The sequence below is a fragment of the Arachis stenosperma genome, chromosome 5, assembly GCF_014773155.1.
Source record: "Arachis stenosperma cultivar V10309 chromosome 5, arast.V10309.gnm1.PFL2, whole genome shotgun sequence".
Taxonomy (NCBI): Eukaryota; Viridiplantae; Streptophyta; class Magnoliopsida; order Fabales; family Fabaceae; genus Arachis; species Arachis stenosperma.
In genome coordinates, this window is record NC_080381.1 from 113,173,531 (window position 1) to 113,192,999 (window position 19,469).

The 19,469-nt window shown below is 37.9% G+C and overlaps 2 protein-coding genes across 4 annotated transcripts; one reads left to right on the top strand and one right to left on the bottom strand.

The window, feature by feature from the left end:
* The first annotated feature begins 9,799 nt into the window (after positions 1–9,799).
* LOC130979994 (T-complex protein 1 subunit gamma) lies at positions 9,800–14,244 on the top strand. 3 transcript variants are annotated; one of them, XM_057903582.1, is made up of 14 exons: positions 9,800–10,002; positions 10,180–10,242; positions 10,534–10,595; positions 10,684–10,756; positions 11,049–11,116; positions 11,206–11,275; positions 11,389–11,457; positions 11,609–11,680; positions 12,023–12,096; positions 12,508–13,170; positions 13,244–13,369; positions 13,465–13,567; positions 13,646–13,722; positions 13,867–14,244. In XM_057903582.1, the coding sequence occupies exons 2-14, from the start codon at positions 10,218–10,220 to the stop codon at positions 14,056–14,058; spliced, it is 1,674 nt and encodes a 557-aa protein (XP_057759565.1). In that variant the 5' UTR covers positions 9,800–10,002; positions 10,180–10,217; the 3' UTR covers positions 14,059–14,244. The 3 variants fall into 3 exon arrangements, with proteins under 3 accessions (XP_057759565.1, XP_057759564.1, XP_057759563.1); XM_057903581.1 differs by having other exon boundaries at positions 9,809–10,098; XM_057903580.1 differs by having other exon boundaries at positions 9,809–10,095.
* A 111-nt stretch (positions 14,245–14,355) lies between these two features.
* On the bottom strand, positions 14,356–17,563 carry LOC130979995 (eukaryotic translation initiation factor 6-2-like). The gene is made up of 8 exons (XM_057903583.1): positions 17,376–17,563; positions 16,584–16,640; positions 16,387–16,483; positions 16,179–16,264; positions 15,990–16,034; positions 15,402–15,532; positions 14,895–15,005; positions 14,356–14,813 (listed from the first exon to the last, which is right to left on the bottom strand). Exons 2-8 carry the CDS (start codon positions 16,591–16,593, stop codon positions 14,556–14,558), a joined length of 738 nt encoding a protein of 245 aa, XP_057759566.1. The 5' UTR covers positions 16,594–16,640; positions 17,376–17,563; the 3' UTR covers positions 14,356–14,555.
* Positions 17,564–19,469: the final 1,906 nt, after the last annotated feature.

Consider the following 19,469-nt stretch of genomic DNA (forward strand, 5'->3'; position numbering starts at 1 on the left):
GATGGCCCAAACCGGCGTTCAAAGTCACCCTCAGAATTTCCAGCGTTAAACGCCGGAACTGGCACCAAAATGGGAGTTAAACGCCCAAACTGGCATAAAAGCTGGCGTTTAACTCCAAGAAGAGTCTCTACATGAAAATGCTTCAATGCTCAGCCCAAGCACACACCAAGTGGGCCCGAAAGTGGATTTTTATGTCATTTACTCATCTTTGTACACCTTAGGCTACTAGTTCTCTATAAGTAGGACCTTTTACTATTGTATTGACATCTTTGGATCTTAGATCATCTTTTGATCATTTTGTATCTTTAGATCACTGGGAGGCTGGCCTCACGGCCATGCCTAGACCTTGTTCTTATGTATTTTCAACGGTGGAGTTTCTACACACCATAGATTAAGGTGTGGAGCTCTGCTGTACCTCGAGTATTAATGCAATTACTATTGTTCTTCTATTCAATTCAGCTTGTTCCTGTTCCAAGATATCACTTGTTCTTCAACTTGACGAATGTGATGATCCGTGACACTCATCATCATTCTCACCTATGAACGTGTGACTGACAACCACCTCCGTTCTACCTTAGATTGAGTGAATATCTCTTGGATTCCTGATACACGATGCATGGTTGATCGCCTGACAACCGAGTGCTCGCCTGACAAACGAACCAGCCATTCCGTGAGATCAGAGTCTTCGTGATATAGGCAAGAACTGATGGCGGCATTCAAGAGAATCCGGAAGGTCTAATCTTGTCTGTGGTATTCTGAGTAGGATTCAATGATTGAATGACTGTGACGTGCTTCAAACTCCTGAGGGCGGGGCGTTAGTGACAGACGCAAAAGAATCACTGGATTCTATTCCGGCCTGATCGAGAACCGACAGATGGATAGCCGTGCCGTGACAGGGTGCGTTGAACATTTCCACTGAGAGGATGGGAGGTAGCCACTGACAACGGTGAAACCCTTGCATAAGCTTGCCATGGAAAGGAGTAAGAAGGATTGGATGAAGACAGTAGGAAAGCAGAGAGACGGAAGGGAAAGCATCTTCATACACTTATCTGATGCTCTCACCAATGATATACATATGTATCTCTATCTTTATCTTTATGTTTCATTCATCATCTATACCCATTTGAGTCTGCCTGACTAAGATTTACAAGGTGACCATAGCTTGCTTCATACCAACAATCTCCGTGGGATCGACCCTTACTCGCGTAAGGTTTATTACTTGGACGACCCAGTGCACTTGCTGGTTAGTTGTGCGAAGTTGTAGTGATCACGATTTCGTGCACCATAGGCAAACTTCTCTATTTTTTGGTAGTTCAGCTCTGACCCCTGTAGTGCTTTACTAATGAAGTAGACGAGTTGTTGTCCCCTTCATCTTCTCTAATTAGTGCTGAGGCTATTGCCCGACTTCCTACTGCGAAGTACAGTATGAGTGGTTCTCCCTCTTGTGGTCGAGATAGGATGGGGGGCTGTCCCAAGAAATCTTTGAAGTCTCGGAAGGCTTGTTCACATTTCGTTGTCCACTCGAAGTTCTTTCCCTTCCTTAAGGTAGTGTAGAAGGGGAGGGATCTTATTGCTGACCCTGCTAGGAATCTGGACAAGGCCGCCAATCTCCCATTGAGTTGTTGTACTTCTTTGACGCAGGTCGGGCTTTTCATGTTGAGTATGGCCTGGCATTTATCTGGATTTGCCTCGATTCCTCTTTGTGTGAGCATAAAGTCCAAGAATTTACCTGCTTCCACTGCGAAGGTGCATTTAGCTGAGTTGAATCGCATGCCGTGCTTCCGTATGGTGTTGAACACTTGAACCAAGTCGGTTAGTAATGTTTCTTAGCTTTGTGTCTTTATCAACATGTCATCCACATAGACCTCCATGATTTTTCCGATGTGGTTTGAGAAGACTTTGTTCATTAGCCTTTGATAAGTGGCTCCCGCGTTCTTAAGGCCGAAAGGCATTACGATGTAGCAATAATTTGCTTTTGGTGTGAGAAACGAGGTTTTTTCTTGATCTGGTGGATACATTGAGATCTGGTTGTAGCCTGAGTATGCGTCCATGAACGAGAGATACTTATATCCCGATGAGGCATCTACTAGAGCATCGATGCTTGGGAGTGGATAAGGGTCTTTTGGGAAGGCTTTGTTGAGGTCGGTGTAGTCGGTGCACATTCACCATTTCCCATTTGACTTTCTCACCAAGACGACGTTTGCTAGCCATAGTGGGTATTTAACTTCTCTTATGAACCCTGCCTCTAGTAGTGCTTGTACTTGTTCTTCTACAGCCTGAGACTGTTCTAGCCCGAGTTTTCTTCGTCTTTGTTGTACCGGCCGAGATCCCGGGTAGACTGCCAACTTGTGGCTCATTAGTTCGGGATCTATGCCTGGCATGTCGGCAGCTTTCCATACGAAGAGATCAACATTATCTCGTAGGAACCGTATTAGTGATTCCTTTGCGTCTCCTTTCAGGATCATGCCAATATTAGTTATTTTATCCGAGGTATCTCCGATCTGGACTCTTTCTATTTCTCCTTCGGGTCGTGGGCGGAGTTCTTCTCGTCTCTGATCTCCACCGAGTTCAATTGTGTGGAACTCTCCTCTTTCGCCTCGGAGGTTTAGACTTTTGTTATAACAGCGACGCGCCATCTTTTGATCTGCTTTTATTGTAGCTATCCCTTCTGCAGTTGGGAATTTCATACATAGATGTGGAGTTGAAACTATTGTGCCGAGTTGATTTAACATTGTCTGAACTATTAAGGCATTGTAGGCTGAGTCTACGTCGACCACGATATAGTCTATCTTGAATGTTCTGGATTGGTTCCCCTTTTCGAAGGTTGTATGTAACGATACGTATCCCAGTGGTTGTACTGGGGTATCCCCAAGTCCGAACAGGCTGTTCGGGTATGTTCTTAGTTCTTTTTCTTCTAAGCCGAGCTTGTCGAAGGCAGTTTTGAATAAGATGTCGGCGGAGCTTCCTTGGTCAATTAATGTACGGTGGAGGTTGGCGTTTGCCAATATGATTGTGATGACCATGGGGTCGTTGTGTCCTGAGATGATTCCGGATGCATCTTCTTTGGTAAACGTGATTGCTGGGATGTCTGGTGCCTCCTTCTTGCCTTCGACATGGTATACTTCTTTGAGGTGTCGCTTGCGGGATGATTTGGAGATTCCTCCTCCAGCAAATCCGCCGTGTATCACATGGACATGTCTTTCCGGTGTGCGGGGTGATCGTTCAGTTCGTCCGACATCTTCATCCCTTCTTCTTTTTCTTGGTTCTTCGTTCCGATTGGCCAGGAACCGATCTAGTTTTCCTTCCCTTACTAATTTCTCTATGACGTTTTTCAAGTCAAAGCATTCGTTGGTTGAATGTCCTCAGACTCGATGATACTCACAGTATTCGTTCCGATTTCCTCTTCCCCTTTTACCTTTAAGTGGCCGAGCTGGGGGTATTTTTTTCCGTATGGCAGACTTCTTTGTAAATATCTACCAAGGATATCCTAAGAGGGGTGTAGTTATGATATTTTTTATTTTCTCTCCGGAGCGATCTTCTTTTTTCTTGGATTCTTTATCTTTATCTCGGTAGGCAGAACCGAACCTCGAGGCTTCCCCAAGTCGAGAATTCTCCTCCATGTTGATGTACTTTTGCGCCCGTTCTTGTACTTCGTCTAGGGATGCCGGGTACTTCTTTGATATAGATTGGCTAAATGGTCCTTCTCGTATGCCATTTATGAGGCCCATGATGGAAGCTTCTGTTGGTAGAATTTGTATGTCCATGCATGTTTTGTTGAATCTTTCCATGTAGTTACGAAGACTCTCCCGATCTCCTTGCTTGATCCCTAGTAGGCTGGGTGTGTGTTTGGCTTTGTCCTTTTGTATGGAAAATCGGGCCAGGAACTTTTTGGCCAGGTCGTCGAAACTCGAGATGGATTTTGGAGGTAGGTTGTCGAACCACCTAATGGCTGTCTTGGTAAGAGTTGTTGGAAAGGCTTTGCAGCGAACTGCATCTGAGGCGTTAGTGAAATACATTCTACTTCTGAAGTTACTGAGATGGTGGTTGGGGTCCGAGGTGCCGTCATACAGAGTCATATCTGGAAGTTTGAAATCTTTTGGGATTTTGGTCTTCATAATTTCCCTGGTGAATGGATCTTGATCTTTGTGAGAACTATCCTCTGGGGTGGATCGAGTAGCTTTAGTTTTGAGATCAGCTTCGAGTTTCATAAGCTTTTCTTCTAATTCTCGGCGCCGCCTTATCTCCCGATGTAGATCCTCTTCTTTTTCGCGTTGATGTTGGGCTTCTTTCTCAAGTTGCTTTAATCGATTTTGAAGTGCTTCTATAACCCCTGGATTTGATGAATTTTTGTCTCCATTGGGTTCCGGAATATCTTTAAGTATAGCATCCGTGTTCTTGTGTGGCGTTCTATCTTCCAAACCTGAGTCGTGGTCGTTGTCATGGTTGTCCACCATGGTGTTGGGATGACTTCCAGATCCCCGGCAACGGCGCCAATGTTCCGAGGGTTACCTGAAACTGTAGGTCGATCTCGGTCGAAATCTTCTGTGTTGGTCGGAGCTGACGTGTCCGGCAGGTGTATAGCGGCCGGAGCTGGTGTGTCCGACTTGTGGGACTGAAAGTGCTGCTGATCCTTTGTCCCCGGAGGGTGGGGGGTACCTGCAAGGGACTCCGATGCTTCAGTTAGCAAGGGTATTAAGCAGGTATTGAGTAGAATCAGAATCTGAGTTATACCTGGGTGCTCCAGTGTATTTATAATGGTGAGATGTGGCCTCCTGTGGATAAGATAAGTTAGTTATCTTATCTTATCTTTATCTTATCTTCAAGTGAGGTCATCTTATCTTCAAGGGAACTGCCCTTCTCTTGTAGGCTTGGGCTGCCTTAGGATCTGGGGCGTGTTCCTCTATTTGGGCCCTTTGTTTGGGCTTTCTCGTGACTTGGCCGAGCTCTTTGAGAAGAGGTCGGATTGATCTGACCTGAAGAGGTCGGTCGCTTTGTCTGTAGAACATCCCGGGTCGGACAACTCGACCCAGGATATGAACACTCCTCAAGAACCGAACATATTCCAAACAATTCAGGTCTGAGCTACTTTTCCAAAAATGAGGTTACTTTCAAAAAATCACATCTCTATACAAGGATTTGCCTAAGGTTACTTAAGAGTGTGTGCAGATTTGCCTAGCATCCAAGAAGAAGAAAGACATGTGGTACTTGGATAGCGGATGCTCTAAGCACATGACGGAAAGGTCAACCTTCTTTGTAACACCCTACCACACAGAGCTTTACGTTTAAGTCGTAAAACAGATGTGGTGTGGTATTACGACCTCTAAAATGAAATATATATATATACATACATATGATAATAGAAAGAATATAATATACGAGGAGCCTTGAAAAATAGGTAAAGCAAAATCGCAAAATTAAAAGCGCAACGCTCAGAAATAATGTAACTTGTGAACGAAGAAAACTAATATTCACTAACATATATATATAAATAATAAGAGTAGATGGTCAAGAGTACAAAATAACAAGCTCCTAACTCAGCTTGCGAAGCTAAGGCTGGCCGAAGAATATTTACATACATATATACTTAACCCCAAAACCCGAAATACATATATAATAAATCCTGGTTCTCCATAAACCTCTAAGAGGTGTAAAATAACACAAGTTGTTAGGAGAGTTCTATATTTATGATCATATATAAACTATACATCAAAATAAGGCCCCAAAATCAACTTCACTGCAGAACTCCAGATGCCTAGCGAGGTACCTCTCGACCTGCATCTGAAAAATAACAACATAGTATGGGATGAGAACCGGGGGTTCTCAGCATGGTAAAGGTGCCACATACATAAGACATAAGGCCCTGGGAATGCCAGAGGCAATCCTAGAACACCGACACTCAAATTATAAAACTTAAAGAGCTAAAACAAAAACCATAAATGGGTGGTCCTCTAAGGTTCTAACTTAACCAAATCCGAACTAAAACCCTCAATCTCTCTGCCCTTCCTCCGTTCCTCCAACTCCGATGAAATTGCACAGACAGACAAGTAGACAATGGCAAACACAGGTAGAATACAAGTAATACAGATAACAAGTATAATAAGTAGCATATTATAATCACTTAAGCAATCCCAAATAATGCACAAGCAAGCAATTCAAATAATATGCATATGATGCATGCCTGACCTATGGCTGATGAGTCTCATCTGTTGGTTACCAAGCAAACCCGACAAGTCCGGCTACTAAACCCTGGACTGTCCCCCGACGCGCATCCCCAAGAGTCTATGCATAGCTTTTTCTCGTTTAGTTATAATTGCTCAATGGGGGTTAACCTTTCCGGGAATTTATAAATGCCCAGTCACCTCTTATGTCGCAGGGTCAACAGAGTATCGAGTCTCAACCTGGAACATGTGGTGGCAAGCGACGGTACTTTACCCAGGAAAACTCGTATCTCAGATAATCATTTCATATTCATTCATAAACATTTCATAATCATTCAGTACAGCCATATCATCACTTATACATCATATAATTGCACTTTTTATACATAACAAACCACAACCCTTGCGTCTACTCGGTGAGTCTCTATACTAACCAACCTGGAGTAAGTGGGGCGAAACCGTAACCCTTACGTTTACCCACGAGTTACGTTCTCATATGCACAGAGGAACAAAGGAGGGGATCCTGACCTCCCACAATCTCGCTGGGAGCGATTTTACAATACCAGGAAGAACAAAAAAGAGGATCCTCACTTTCCACCATCTCCTGGGGTCACACTTTCAAGAAAGAGTGCTCAGATGTAAAATTTATTTCTTTCTTTAGCCAGTTTCATAATTCAAGTAGTATATACATATATACATATACATATGCACCCTACCTCCTCATACCTAAATCATCACTTCTCAAACTTTCTTCATCTCCAAGTTACCACCTATTCCTAGTTCCATCTCATTACTAGGCATACTACTAAGATCTAGGATTAAAAGAATGAAAATAGAGGTTTAGAGGTTTGAAATTAAGCTTTAAAACACAAAATCCAAGTTTGCTGAAATAGGAACCACGTGTACGCGTGGGCCACGCGTACGCGTAGGCCACGCATACGCATACACATGTCTGCGTACGCATACATGCCAGACAGAGGCAACCCTTCGCGTATGGAGGGGTTCGTGTACACATACAATGCAGATTAGTCAAAAATGGCTGTCTGCAAAATTTTAGCTTTACATACCAAACTTCCAACGGGCATAACTTTTTCGTTTTAAAATATTTTTTATCCGTTTTTCAAACGGCGTAAATTTTACGGACCCAATTTTTATATAAATAAGTTGAAATAATTTAGGGGTCCGGAAGCCAAATTATGGCTTGCCGAAATTTGGCCAAAAATCAAAATTTTTCTCGAAAATTCATAAACCTCTATTATCACCAACTCAACTCAATACTAACACTCTAAATATACAAATAGCACCACAACCTTTCAATTCAGCATCATAACCCCACATTCTATTAAAACCAAGCATACCTCAACCTTACATGTATTTTCTTCCAATATTTCAATAATAGCATCAAAATCATAATCATTAACATATCCACAATTAACACTTACCTTTACCACCATCAAAGTTATCATTCATTTGCCTCCTTACCACATCAACTATATTCATACCATAAGACCAACAATTTATCATTTCTTAATAAACCAAACATGCAATGCCAACTAAACCACCAAATAAATTTCAACACTTATAATTCAACGTATTCTAAGTCGTCTAGCCTAAATTTTCACAAGACATTATATATTAAATACGAGAAACCTAAACCATACCTTGACTGATTTTCGTATAACCCAAAGGCACCACTAAAAGGTTCAAAACTCAGCCCTAAGGATCCAAAGCAATGACATCCAAAGTTTCACCAAGACTCCAATATTCACAATCAAGCTCCAATTTACATATATACACACTTAATACATATTTTTATATATGTATACCCAAAACTTAAAACCCAAAACACAAAATCAATGAGTTAACTAGGGTTTAAGGATTATCACCTTATTCAAGTACCAATGAAGCAAGATGAAATGTTTCCCTCAAGCTAATTCGAGTCTAAACATCGAAATTAAACAATTTTTAACATAATTGCTCATAATTTTCGAAATTAAAAAGAAAAAAATTGAAATACAGAAATGGTTTCCTTACCTAATTATTGACTAAACTTTGTAAAGCTTGACGCATTATACAAACTGTTGAAAATGTTGCATTACAAATTTTGTACAAGTATGTGTGTATTTTGTATAGTAGTGTTCTCAATATGTATATATATGAACAGGAAATTAAAGAAGAGCACATATTCAGGAAACAATCTTTGAAAAAGAAAGGGGTACATCAAAACTACTTAATATCATTAAAGAGAGTGCCTTATTCTTATCTAATTCAATTCCTTTGATTCTATTCTTTGAAATTATGTTTGTCATTAAGAGAAAAATGATTGAATTAAAAAAATAATTAACATATTAATGATGACAAATATAAATAAATTAAGTTAATAATCCAAGTGGACTTTAATGAAGTATTTTAGTGTACAAGCTCAAAACTTAATTTTGTTGCAGCCCAAATAAAAGAAACCAAAAAGGCATTCAAAGCTGCTGAAAGAACATGGATCCACTAATCAAATCCACCAGCGTTCAACCAAAAGAAATGCTTTTCCAAAGCTAAGTCTCAGCATTGTTCTCATCGAGTAAACACAAGAAAAAAAGAGAGAGATTTATTTTCAAACTTAAAACACCAAAGAAAAAAGAAAGAGAAAGCTAATCAAGAAAGCAATGTTCAATCAAGCTAATCAAAAAGCATGTTAAGTTGTATTTTTTAGTTGTATTTTTTATTTTGTGTCATATGCCTCAAAAGTATCTCTTGCTAAGTTGGTAAGCAATTAATGTGATGAGTTTAGGTAATTGCATGACCAAGTTAAGTTTATGTTAAAACTTGTGTGTCCAGATAGGATTACGTTAAGTCCTAGAGAATTGGTGTATGTAATACTTGGATTGATAGTGAAAATTCTACAATCGTTGTGGTAGAGACTGGATATAGATTGTATTGCGCAAGGCAACTGAACCAGAATATATGACTGTGTCATTCTCTTTTTTCCTACTCAACTCTGTTTTACTGATTTTATGAGACAAAATAAAATTGTTTCTTGCATAATCTGTTGCGCAGACTAAACAAAAACAAAATAATTATTTCAGGTTTTAAGTTTAACTTAATCAAAATTAAAGAAGACCATAAATTCAACTTTTATTTTCTAAACCTTCTAGAACTTTCACTCTTAAAAATATATTTTTTTTTTAAATTATAAATGATTAAAAAATTCTGATGCAATAATTTAAGCTTATGCAAAATTATTAAACTTAAGTCAAATGTATCCATAAAAAGAAAAGTTAAATAATCTAGATTATTAGTCTTTATAATTTTATTAAATTTTTATAATTTAAAAATTTGTCATTAATTTTTAATTTTTTATATAGGATAAATAATTTAATTAAAATAATTAAATTTTTAGTAAAAATTAGATAAATATAAGAATAAAAAATACCAATTTTTATAGAATAAAAAATATATAAAATCAATAAAATATTTATACAATGTATATAATTAAGATTTAAAAATGTTCAATTTAATATTAAAAATATAATTATTAATATTATTTTTTTTTTTTAAATTAAAATTTTTAAAATAAACAATAATAATTAGTGTTACCATTAGTGTTACCTTTTTTTCTTCTAGCACGACTCTTTATAGAATTGACCTTTACCTTTGTTGAAATGCCACTATTGACTCTGTAACGAGTCTGTTTACAATTTTAAGGTACAAAGTACAAACTTGATCGTCTCTCTCTGTCTTAGCGGCTCCTTCCGCCGCCGCCAGCCACCGCTACCTTCTTCCCTGCTCCAACATTCTCCGTTCAAGTTCAGGCACCTCACATTTTTCCTTTCAGACTGTTCCGCCCTGAACAGTACGATTTTAGGGTTTTTATATCTTCGGATAAAGCTTGAATCTACTACGTTGTGTTCACTCAACTGTGTTCTGGATTTTGAGTTCGAAAACTGTGGTGTGAACATTCAATTTCACAAACTCATTCAAGTTTATAAGCACTTCCTTTGCTAAAGAGTTAAAGTTTTTGTGCTTGCAGAAAGCTCGGAATTTGGATTGTAAAAGCGAGGAGAAATTATGAATGCTCCGGTTCTAGTTCTCAGTAAGTTTTTTCTTGCTGCCATTTTTGCTCCAAGTGGCGTCGAATTTTTCCCCTTCCTTTTGATTACGCTTCTGGTTTAAATTACTTCAGTTTCATTTTCGAAAACGGTTTGTTTTCAGTTTCTTTTTTTAAATTTTCTGGTTGTTGTAGTTTTTTCTTTTTCGTGCACTTTGTGTTGTTTTTCGGTACCCAATATTTGATGATCATATTGTGCTAAGATTGCTGTTGTAACCTCAAAATGTTAAACATGTTTTTCTACATACCCATCAAATGCATACTGAAAATCTGCAGAGGACTCTTTGAAACGTGAGTCTGGAACCAAGGTGCACCATGCCAATATTCAAGCGTCTAAGGTAACATATTACATAGTATCTAAACTTACATGGTAATGTTCCTTAAAGTTCATTGGATGTATAATTTAATGTATCTGATGGTTGCCAGGCTGTTGCTGACATAATACGTACTACGTTGGGACCTAGGTCCATGCTAAAAATGCTACTTGATGCAGCAGGAGGTTAGCGTTTTCATTCTCCGATTATGTTGCAGCTTGTGGATTACACCCTATACAATGTTAGATTGCAGAGGGGCAATTGTTTCATGTTTTGCAGCCTCAATGCCTGAATCGTTTTTGGAAACATTTGAGTTTTCTTCTTCTTCTTCTTCATGGTGTGCGATTTTCTTTAAGCTTGGGTTCTGGGTTAGTTAGAGATTGCCCTTTTATTAGTGTTTGTCATATTTGATCAGATGTCTGGTTTGTATTCTCAAGTATTTACCCAATGCTCATTCTTTTTCTTTGTAATTTGCAGGAATTGTGGTGACTAATGATGGAAATGCTATCTTACGTGAACTAGATCTTGCTCATCCAGCTGCTAAGGTATTTTTCTTTCGTGCTTGTTCTCATTGATATTAGTTTTCTTTTGCTGGAAACTTTCTAATACTTCTCTCTCATTGAGATGGCTATAGTCTATGATTGAATTAAGTCGCACCCAAGATGAAGAAGTTGGAGATGGGACAACATCCGTCATCATTCTTGGTATGATTTTACATATATGGTATTGTATTTGTATAACCAGTGAAGGATTGGGTTTATACTGCAGCCTATTTTATTTTCCTATTTCCAATTTTTTTGTTGTGTATTTTTGGCAGCTGGTGAGATGCTTCATGTTGCTGAAGCATTCATTGACAAAAATTATCATCCCACAGTTATTTGCCGAGGTAATTTATTAGTACGCCTTATGTATTATTATCTTCTCTATAATGTTATTCTTAATCCAACAAAAGTTAATAGTAATAATAACAAATGGGGTTCTTTCCTAGAATGGTGTACACTTATATATAATGGATGCTTCAATCTTGTAATCTGCAGCTTATAACAAAGCTCTAGAGGATGCAGTTGCTGTTCTTGACAAAATTGCAATGTCCATTGATGCCCAAGATCGTAAGTCTATTGTATTGAGCTGAATCTTTTCAATTACATATTCCAACAGTTTGTGGAATAATAACCTGGGAGGCTTTTTCAATAGTTTGGGTGTTGGGATATTATTTCTTTTGTTTTTATCTTATCTTCCGAGAGCCATATTGGAATGCAGCTTGTAGAAAAATCATGTGGTAATTTATGGTATAGGCTAAAACCCTTAGTCCTACAAAATACAAGTATAATAATATTTGTTTCACAATAATTTTGACATCACTTTAATATCATAGTAAATGACATTTGTTTCTTCTTTTAACATAAGTTGACTTCCGTGTTTTGTCTCAATTATTGATGAATTAACTGCAGGAACTACAATGCTCGGACTTGTAAAAAGTTGCATAGGTACCAAATTTACAGGCCAATTTGGAGACTTGATTGCTGTGAGTGTCCTCATCTTCTTCGAGCTAGATTGCCAAATTGGTCATCTTTATATTCAGGAGTTTTTGGTCTTGATATGTCTATTCTTGCATTATGATATTCTTCCAATCCTGATTTTAATCCATGTAATGCTATGCATGAGGAGGGTAGCTCACAGCCAAGTGTAGTAAAGTTGAAAATTTTAATCTGCTTGGTGTTTCTACCACAATCTATATTCTTTTGCTTGATCAAGAGTTTATGTTGTTTTGATATACAGTTTGGATGTTTATATGTTAGTAGGATTATTAACAGGCCTTGTGCATTTTCTTATTATCCTCTGTCTGTTGACTTACATACCATATTACCTTGATTAACTTCCAGGTTAATTCTCTATCTGTTGACTTATGTATCATATTACCTTGATTAACTTTCAGGATTTAGCTATTGATGCGACTACAACAGTAGGTGTCGAAATTGGCAACGGTCTTAGAGATGTAGATATAAAAAACTATATTAAAGTTGAGAAGGTCCCTGGTGGGCAGCTTGAGGACTCAAAAGTTCTGAAGGGAGTCATGATAAACAAAGATGTGGTTGCCCCTGGCAAAATGAAGAGAAAGATTATTAACCCTCGTATTATTCTTCTCGATTGCCCCCTTGAGTATAAAAAAGGTGAAAACCAAACAAATGCTGAATTGCTCAAAGAAGAAGATTGGAGCCTCCTATTGAAGATGGAGGAAGAATACATTGAGGAGCTCTGTATGCAGATATTGAGGTTTAAACCAGACTTAGTAATTACAGAGAAGGGTCTCAGTGATTTAGCATGCCATTACTTAAGTAAGCATGGGGTTAGCGCAATCAGGAGGCTGAGGAAAACCGATAACAACAGAATTGCAAAGGCATGTGGTGCTGTTATTGTGAACAGACCTGATGAACTGCAGGAGTCTGATGTTGGTACTGGTGCTGGCTTATTTGAAGTAAAGAAAATTGGAGATGAGTATTTTGCATTTATTGTCGACTGCAAAGACCCTAAGGCCTGTACCATACTGTTAAGAGGTGCTAGTAAAGATCTCCTGAATGAAGTTGAAAGAAATCTGCAGGTAAGCTGTTAATTTGAACTTCTAGATCATGTAGATTTGGTCATACTTCTTCCTGAACATTCTTCCATGACAGGATGCCATGTCTGTTGCAAGGAATATAATAAAAAATCCAAAACTTGTTCCTGGAGGTGGTGCTACAGAGTTGACTGTGTCAGCTGCTTTGAAACAGAAGAGTTCATCAATCGAAGGCATAGAGAAGGTGAGTTTATTGTCGCTTTTTAAATGAACAAGTAGATAAACGGCAGTATATTACCCTGGTTCTCACTTTCGCATAATATTCACATTGATCAACAGTGGCCTTATGAAGCTGCTGCCATTGCTTTTGAGGCTATCCCACGTACCTTGGCACAAAATTGTGGAGTTAATGTCATCCGGACTATGACTGCACTACAAGGAAGGTAGAAATAGTTTGCTAGTACCTATTACATGTGATACTTTCTGTTACTTTGTTTAACATTGTTTTCTTGAAAATTATAGCACGCGAATGGAGAAAATGCATGGATTGGCATAGATGGAAATTCGGGTGCCATCACCGATATGAAAGAGCGCAAGGTACACTTCACTTTTTTCAGTTACTCCCAACAGGATGAATATTTGTTTGGATTTTATGTGGATATATATGCTTAGGTATCTGAATTCTTGATAAGCATGTAGCTCAGCAAATAACCGAGTCTGAGGATATGTTGTTGTTGTTAGATTTGGGACGCATACAATGTGAAAGCACAAACATTTAAGACGGCCATTGAAGCTGCTTGCATGCTCCTGAGGATTGATGATATAGTTAGTGGGATCAAGAAGAAGCAGGCACCTGGAGCAGGCCAGGCCCCTACAAAGCCCAAGGTTGAGACTGAGGCAGACGCTGACAGTGAGCAAATCCTTCCTGACTGAGCAATACAGTTCAACTGACACTGCTTTTTGACATGAGATGTGCTTGTTTTTAACTTTTTATTGATTGAGCTGCTATGTTTTAGTTTGTACCTTACACTGTTTGCACTCTGCAAGAGCAATTGTGATTTATAAACTTCATTGATGATAAAAGAAAATAGAATTGTCTTCATTAATTAATTCGTGTTCTTCTGGCCAATTATGAGATTGGGTGCATTTACCTTTTATATTTTTTAGTGTGCACGTAACATATATGTTGGCCCCTCAAATCTGTGTACCAGAAGAAAAAAAACCTCAACCTGAAAAAGAAAATAAAAAAATTGAACGAAAAGGTGTAAAATTACAAGTGATGATTCAAACATATATATGTTCAGTCACAAAAAAAAAAAACATATGTTCACAGTGCATGAGTCACTATCACCAAAACTTGAAAAGATCATTTAACAATTAAAAGTGCAATATCTTAGGAAAGATAATACAATCACAATATTAACCACAATTTAGACATAGCTATCAATGAGAGATTTTCTCATCTCATCCACAATGGCACTAGGCTGTGCCTCCCTCAGTTTGAAAACACTCTCAATCACAGACAGCTCTGTCGCTGTGGTGTCCGAGCCACAAAATGCCGTCCAGTCATTCACTGTCATTCCAGCAGCTATCACTTCACTGCCACGGTTCACCGTCCCAGCCACCAAAGGAACCTGAAGAAGTGTAGAAAGCTCATCCAAGTCTTCTATGGAAGTATGAGGGTGGACCTGCATCAAATGAATGGCTAAGACTCGAGAACTTTTTTGTTTTTAGATTGCAAAGTTGAAGAGAAAAATCATTTTACTCACCAAGCCCCCTCTGTTGGAGAAGGCACAGTAGCTACCGACAAGAATATTGCCGGCAATGGTCTGCCTGAAAACTTCTACTCCAAGAACATCTGCAATCATTTCCTCCGTCTCCTGAACAAAAATAAAGCAATACATATTATATATTGATTTCAGAAGATAAATGGGAATAACAGCCATGGCTTTGAGAAGCATCGGGATTATCGTTAATATGTAATACGCAAAAACATGAATCCATTAAATCCTACAGGTCAAATAGGGTGTAGATTTTATACATACTTGCAGTGTAAAATTTGTTTGTTTTCAGGATATTACGTATAAAGTTCACATCCTGTTGTCAAAATTAAAGGTGATGAAATTCCAAAATACTAGTAATGTGCAGGTGATAATTTTTTAATGTTCTAATTCAATATCTATGGTTGAGATAAAACACAAGTGATATTCAAATCAATTTTTTATCCTAAACATGACTAGATTAGCATAAACATTATAATCTAGCATAAAACTAACCCTGTCAAGATCGGTGTGAGTGAGAGCCACATGGTCATTACAAGCTATACAATTTCCGAGAGCAGATAATCTTTCTTCTATTCTCTGAACGACTACTTGATCGGGCAGACAGTTTCTCAAATGTTGAAGTTCTTCAGAATGCCAATAAGATCAGGTAACTAAAGTCAGGATAATCATATCACTACTATATTGTAATTATATATGGCAACGCTACCAGAAAAGCAAAGCATAAAATACAATTAGGTTTCAGAATGTTTTTCAACATCATTTGATTGAATATGCCGCAAGCCACTCCATGTATAATTTGGTAATACCATTTTTAAAAAAAATATTTCTTCATAACATATGGATATGGTCCATATGCGCAATACTTCATCACAATTCACATGACCTCATATATGCTAACCGCATCAGTCAAATAAAGAGAAACAGTTCACATATTTATTGAGATTTGAGAAAGTCAATATGGTGAATTTTTATTTGGTGAAAGGAAATTACAAAGATGTTTTGGGAACTCATAGCACATGATATTAAATAGCATCATGTAGTACAAGGAATCAAAACCAACATAAGCGAAACAGTAATCACCTTGGTCTGTAGTTGTATGGGGCAGCAGAAGCCCATTTTTGTTTCCTGGAAACCGACAGAAAGGTAAACAACCTAATTAGGTCCGAAAAAATGATATTGAATAAATAGAAGAAACTGATGCTGCTTTATTCTTTCTTTGGTACTCCTTGAGAAGCCAAGAGAATAAGCAAAGGATATGAAAATCTTTACCTGCACAAAGGCGACCAATGATTCGAGTTCCACCAATGGATGTTTTGACTACAGGGATGACGTCTGCTAACTCAGATTCAAACACACTGTACAAACCAACAGGTTAATTTTTTCATTCGGAAAGACATCATAACAATTTCAAACCATTTGAAGACAATTTTAAATAAGTTAAAATTAAATTCATCACTAATCCAAAAAGAATGAAAACCTGTAGAAGTTTTCAGATCCTCCTATGGCAACCAAACAATAGGCATTAGTAAGTTTAGAAAACACTCCAACTTCACAATTATTCTCAAACTGTAGTCCTGCAAGGAAACAATATACATTCAATATCTTATCTCAAAAAAGCAAAAACGAGTGCAGCTAAGGAAGACCAAAGTAGGGAAGGCATATATGATCGCTTACTAGTTGCCATGATTGAGAATAACAGAGATCTTTGACCCAAATAACCAGATTGAAGATCTGCAGTGAAAGAATGCGAGTCAGGAAAACAACATAAAGCAACCATGTTCCGTATATTAAAATTATGCTCAAATAGATACATAACAAACCTCATACACTCAATATGCGGGATACATATCCCCAACTTAGCTTCTACCTGATCATGCATAATCAAGCTATATAGTTTGGACGGTTTAGCCTTGGATTTCAGGATGTACCAATTTGGTCGAAATAACAATAATTTTGAGACAGGTAGTAGTATTGAGCAAGTGGAACTACTTTCCACCAAATTAGAACAGAAAAAAGAAACTAACATATTCACCATAGAATTTCCTTTATTTTAAAAATCCACAGGTTTCTTAACTTAAAATGTGAAAACAATTCCCACTGCATATTTCATCAACTTCAATGTTGAAACATTGAAGAACACCTCCAGCTACTCTTAGCATTAGCAATTTTGATTATGATAACCCTCAAAACTAACAGCTCCTAGGAGCCCCTCATCCCCTCAAATATGATAATGCATATAAATGATATCTGCTAGTGAAATATGAACATGCTTCATGTTATAATTTCAGCCAAACAATGCAATCACAACTCGGGAAATTCTAGTAGCAGAGAAAAGATTATAACTTTACACTAAAATCGGAACCTCAAATTCCTAAATAATCTATAGCCAGAATATAGGGTGCAAATTGCTTTCATGTACAAACCACAACAAAACAGGGTTGGTTCTGCAATTAATGAAGAGAATACCTTGGCGAATCCTTTGAGGTGATCACGACGGAACTAACGGCGGCGCCGGAAGAGAAGCTGCCTGAGCTGGAAAGCGCGGTATGGAGAGAAGAGAGGCGGGGAAGAAGACAGCGCGAGGCTTGTTAGGGTATTTGATTTTATTTTTTTAATTTCTTTTTCAATTTGTTATCAAATTTTTTATTTTCAGATCTTGACCTCTTTTTCTGTTTTTTGGTCATATTCTTGGGCCTCTTAATTGAGGAACTTGTATTGACCTTTATTAGTTATTGGGCCCTAATCCCTTATTTCTGACTAGGCGTATTTGATTTTTATTCTTTATTTTTTGGTAATTTAGAGTAGAGATGTAATGGGGCAGGGCAGGGCGGGGGCGGGAGATGCCTTCCTGCTCCCCATCCCGGCCCTCATTTTTTGCTGTAGGGGAATATTACTCTCCATCTTTATTCTCTACAGGATCTCATTCTCCGCGGGACCCCATTCCCCATCTATGTGATAGTTCTAACTAATTATTAATTTCCATATGAATAGAGATGTAAGTATCCATTCTATACAAAAATAACAAGATTTTATACAAAAAATCTAAACGACAAGATGGTGACTTCTTTCGAAATAACGTAGTGGGGGAACGCAATGGCGAGTCAGAGGATAGAGAAGTGGACAAGGTGGGAGATGCGGTAACAGAGAGGAGAATGGACACGACGACAAAGTTACGGAAAGGAATGCCGCAAATAGAGAGCACGACGCAGTGAGGATCATGGCACGGTGAGGTGTGACGATGCGGTGAGAAGGGAGAGCGACGAGAGGGTGGCTGCAGAGAGGTTGGATGGAATATGGACAGCGTTAGGAATTTCTGAATTGAAGAAGAATTATGAAAATGAGGATTAGGAGTTTTGAGTTTCTATGTGTGTGTGTCTAAAAAACATATATGAGAAATAAACTATTAAAGATAATTCAATAAATTTATGAATTTCGGGGATTAGCGGGATGCGGCAGGGATCCCCGCTCGGGTCCCCGTGCCTGCCTCGGGGAAATTTTGTCCCCCGTCCCCATCCGCACGGGAAAAATTTTCCATAGTCGGATCCCCATTCGGGGCAGTTCCCGCAAGAATCCCCGTGTTTCGGGGAATTTTACCATCCTTAATTTAGAGTATCGTGTATAAATTTTGAAATTAATGAAATAGAATCTTTAATCTTTATATCTTGAATAGGCCCAAAACAAATTTGGTAAATGTAGAAGTGTAGATGTAACATATAAGATTAGAGGAGTGCTACACATACAAATCATTTTGGCTTACAAGTCTTACAAGTTGGGCCAAATCTAACAGCGCGTCACTGAACCATCTTCACGTGTTTCATCTTCGTTTCCTTTTTTGAGTTTCTTGTCAAATTTGTTCTATCTCCTTCGTGCGTTTTCTCTTTGCCTTCGATCTCCTTCTGTTTTTTTTTTTCAATTTTCATGGTTTTTGAAATCAAGCTTTGAAATTGTTTTGAGGATGATGGAACTTCAGAAATACACCCGAACAATTACAAAAATACACCCAAACGATTACAGAAATACATCCAAAGGATTACAAAAATACACTCAAACAGTTACAGAAATAAACCAAACGATTACAGAAATACACCCAAAGGATTACAGAAATACACCCAAAGGATTTAAGAAATACACCCAATATAGGAGGGAGACAGTATATTTCTTCTTGAAATTTTTTAATGTTTTGCTGGTTAAAGATGAAACACATGCAGAGGCAATCTAGAAAAAAATCTAAAAGAACAGTAAAACAGTACCTTGAATAATGTTTTTTCGTTTTTTCTGGTGATTTTGATGAAGGAGAAAGAGAAAACGAAAAGAAGAGAAGAAATTTCAATAAAAAAAAAAAGAGGAAGATATGATGTTGATGACAACGAATACAAAAAAAGAAGAAGAAGAATAAGAAAAGGAAGAGGAAGAGAAAAGGAAGAGGAAGCACAGAAAAAGAAAAAAAAAAAGAAAAAGAGGCACACACAAAAATGTAAAAACGACGTGAATATAAATAACTTGTATGACTTGTATAAAAAAGTGCTCGTATGTGGAGAATAATCCATAAGGCTAAAGAAA

Excerpts from the sequence above, each read along its gene's own strand:
- LOC130979995 (XM_057903583.1), bottom strand. Across the intron at positions 16,265-16,386 it reads GGATCTGAAAACTTCTACAG|TGTGTTTGAATCTGAGTTAG; the intron begins GTTTTCATTCTT and ends TGGTTTGTACAG. Across the intron at positions 15,006-15,401 it reads CTCACACCGATCTTGACAGG|GAGACGGAGGAAATGATTGC; the intron begins GTTAGTTTTATG and ends ATTTTTGTTCAG.
- LOC130979994 (XM_057903582.1), top strand. The coding sequence starts at position 10,218 with ATGAATGCTCCGGTTCTAGTTCTCA. Across the intron at positions 11,276-11,388 it reads AACATCCGTCATCATTCTTG|CTGGTGAGATGCTTCATGTT; the intron begins GTATGATTTTAC and ends TATTTTTGGCAG. Across the intron at positions 11,458-11,608 it reads TCCCACAGTTATTTGCCGAG|CTTATAACAAAGCTCTAGAG; the intron begins GTAATTTATTAG and ends TGTAATCTGCAG.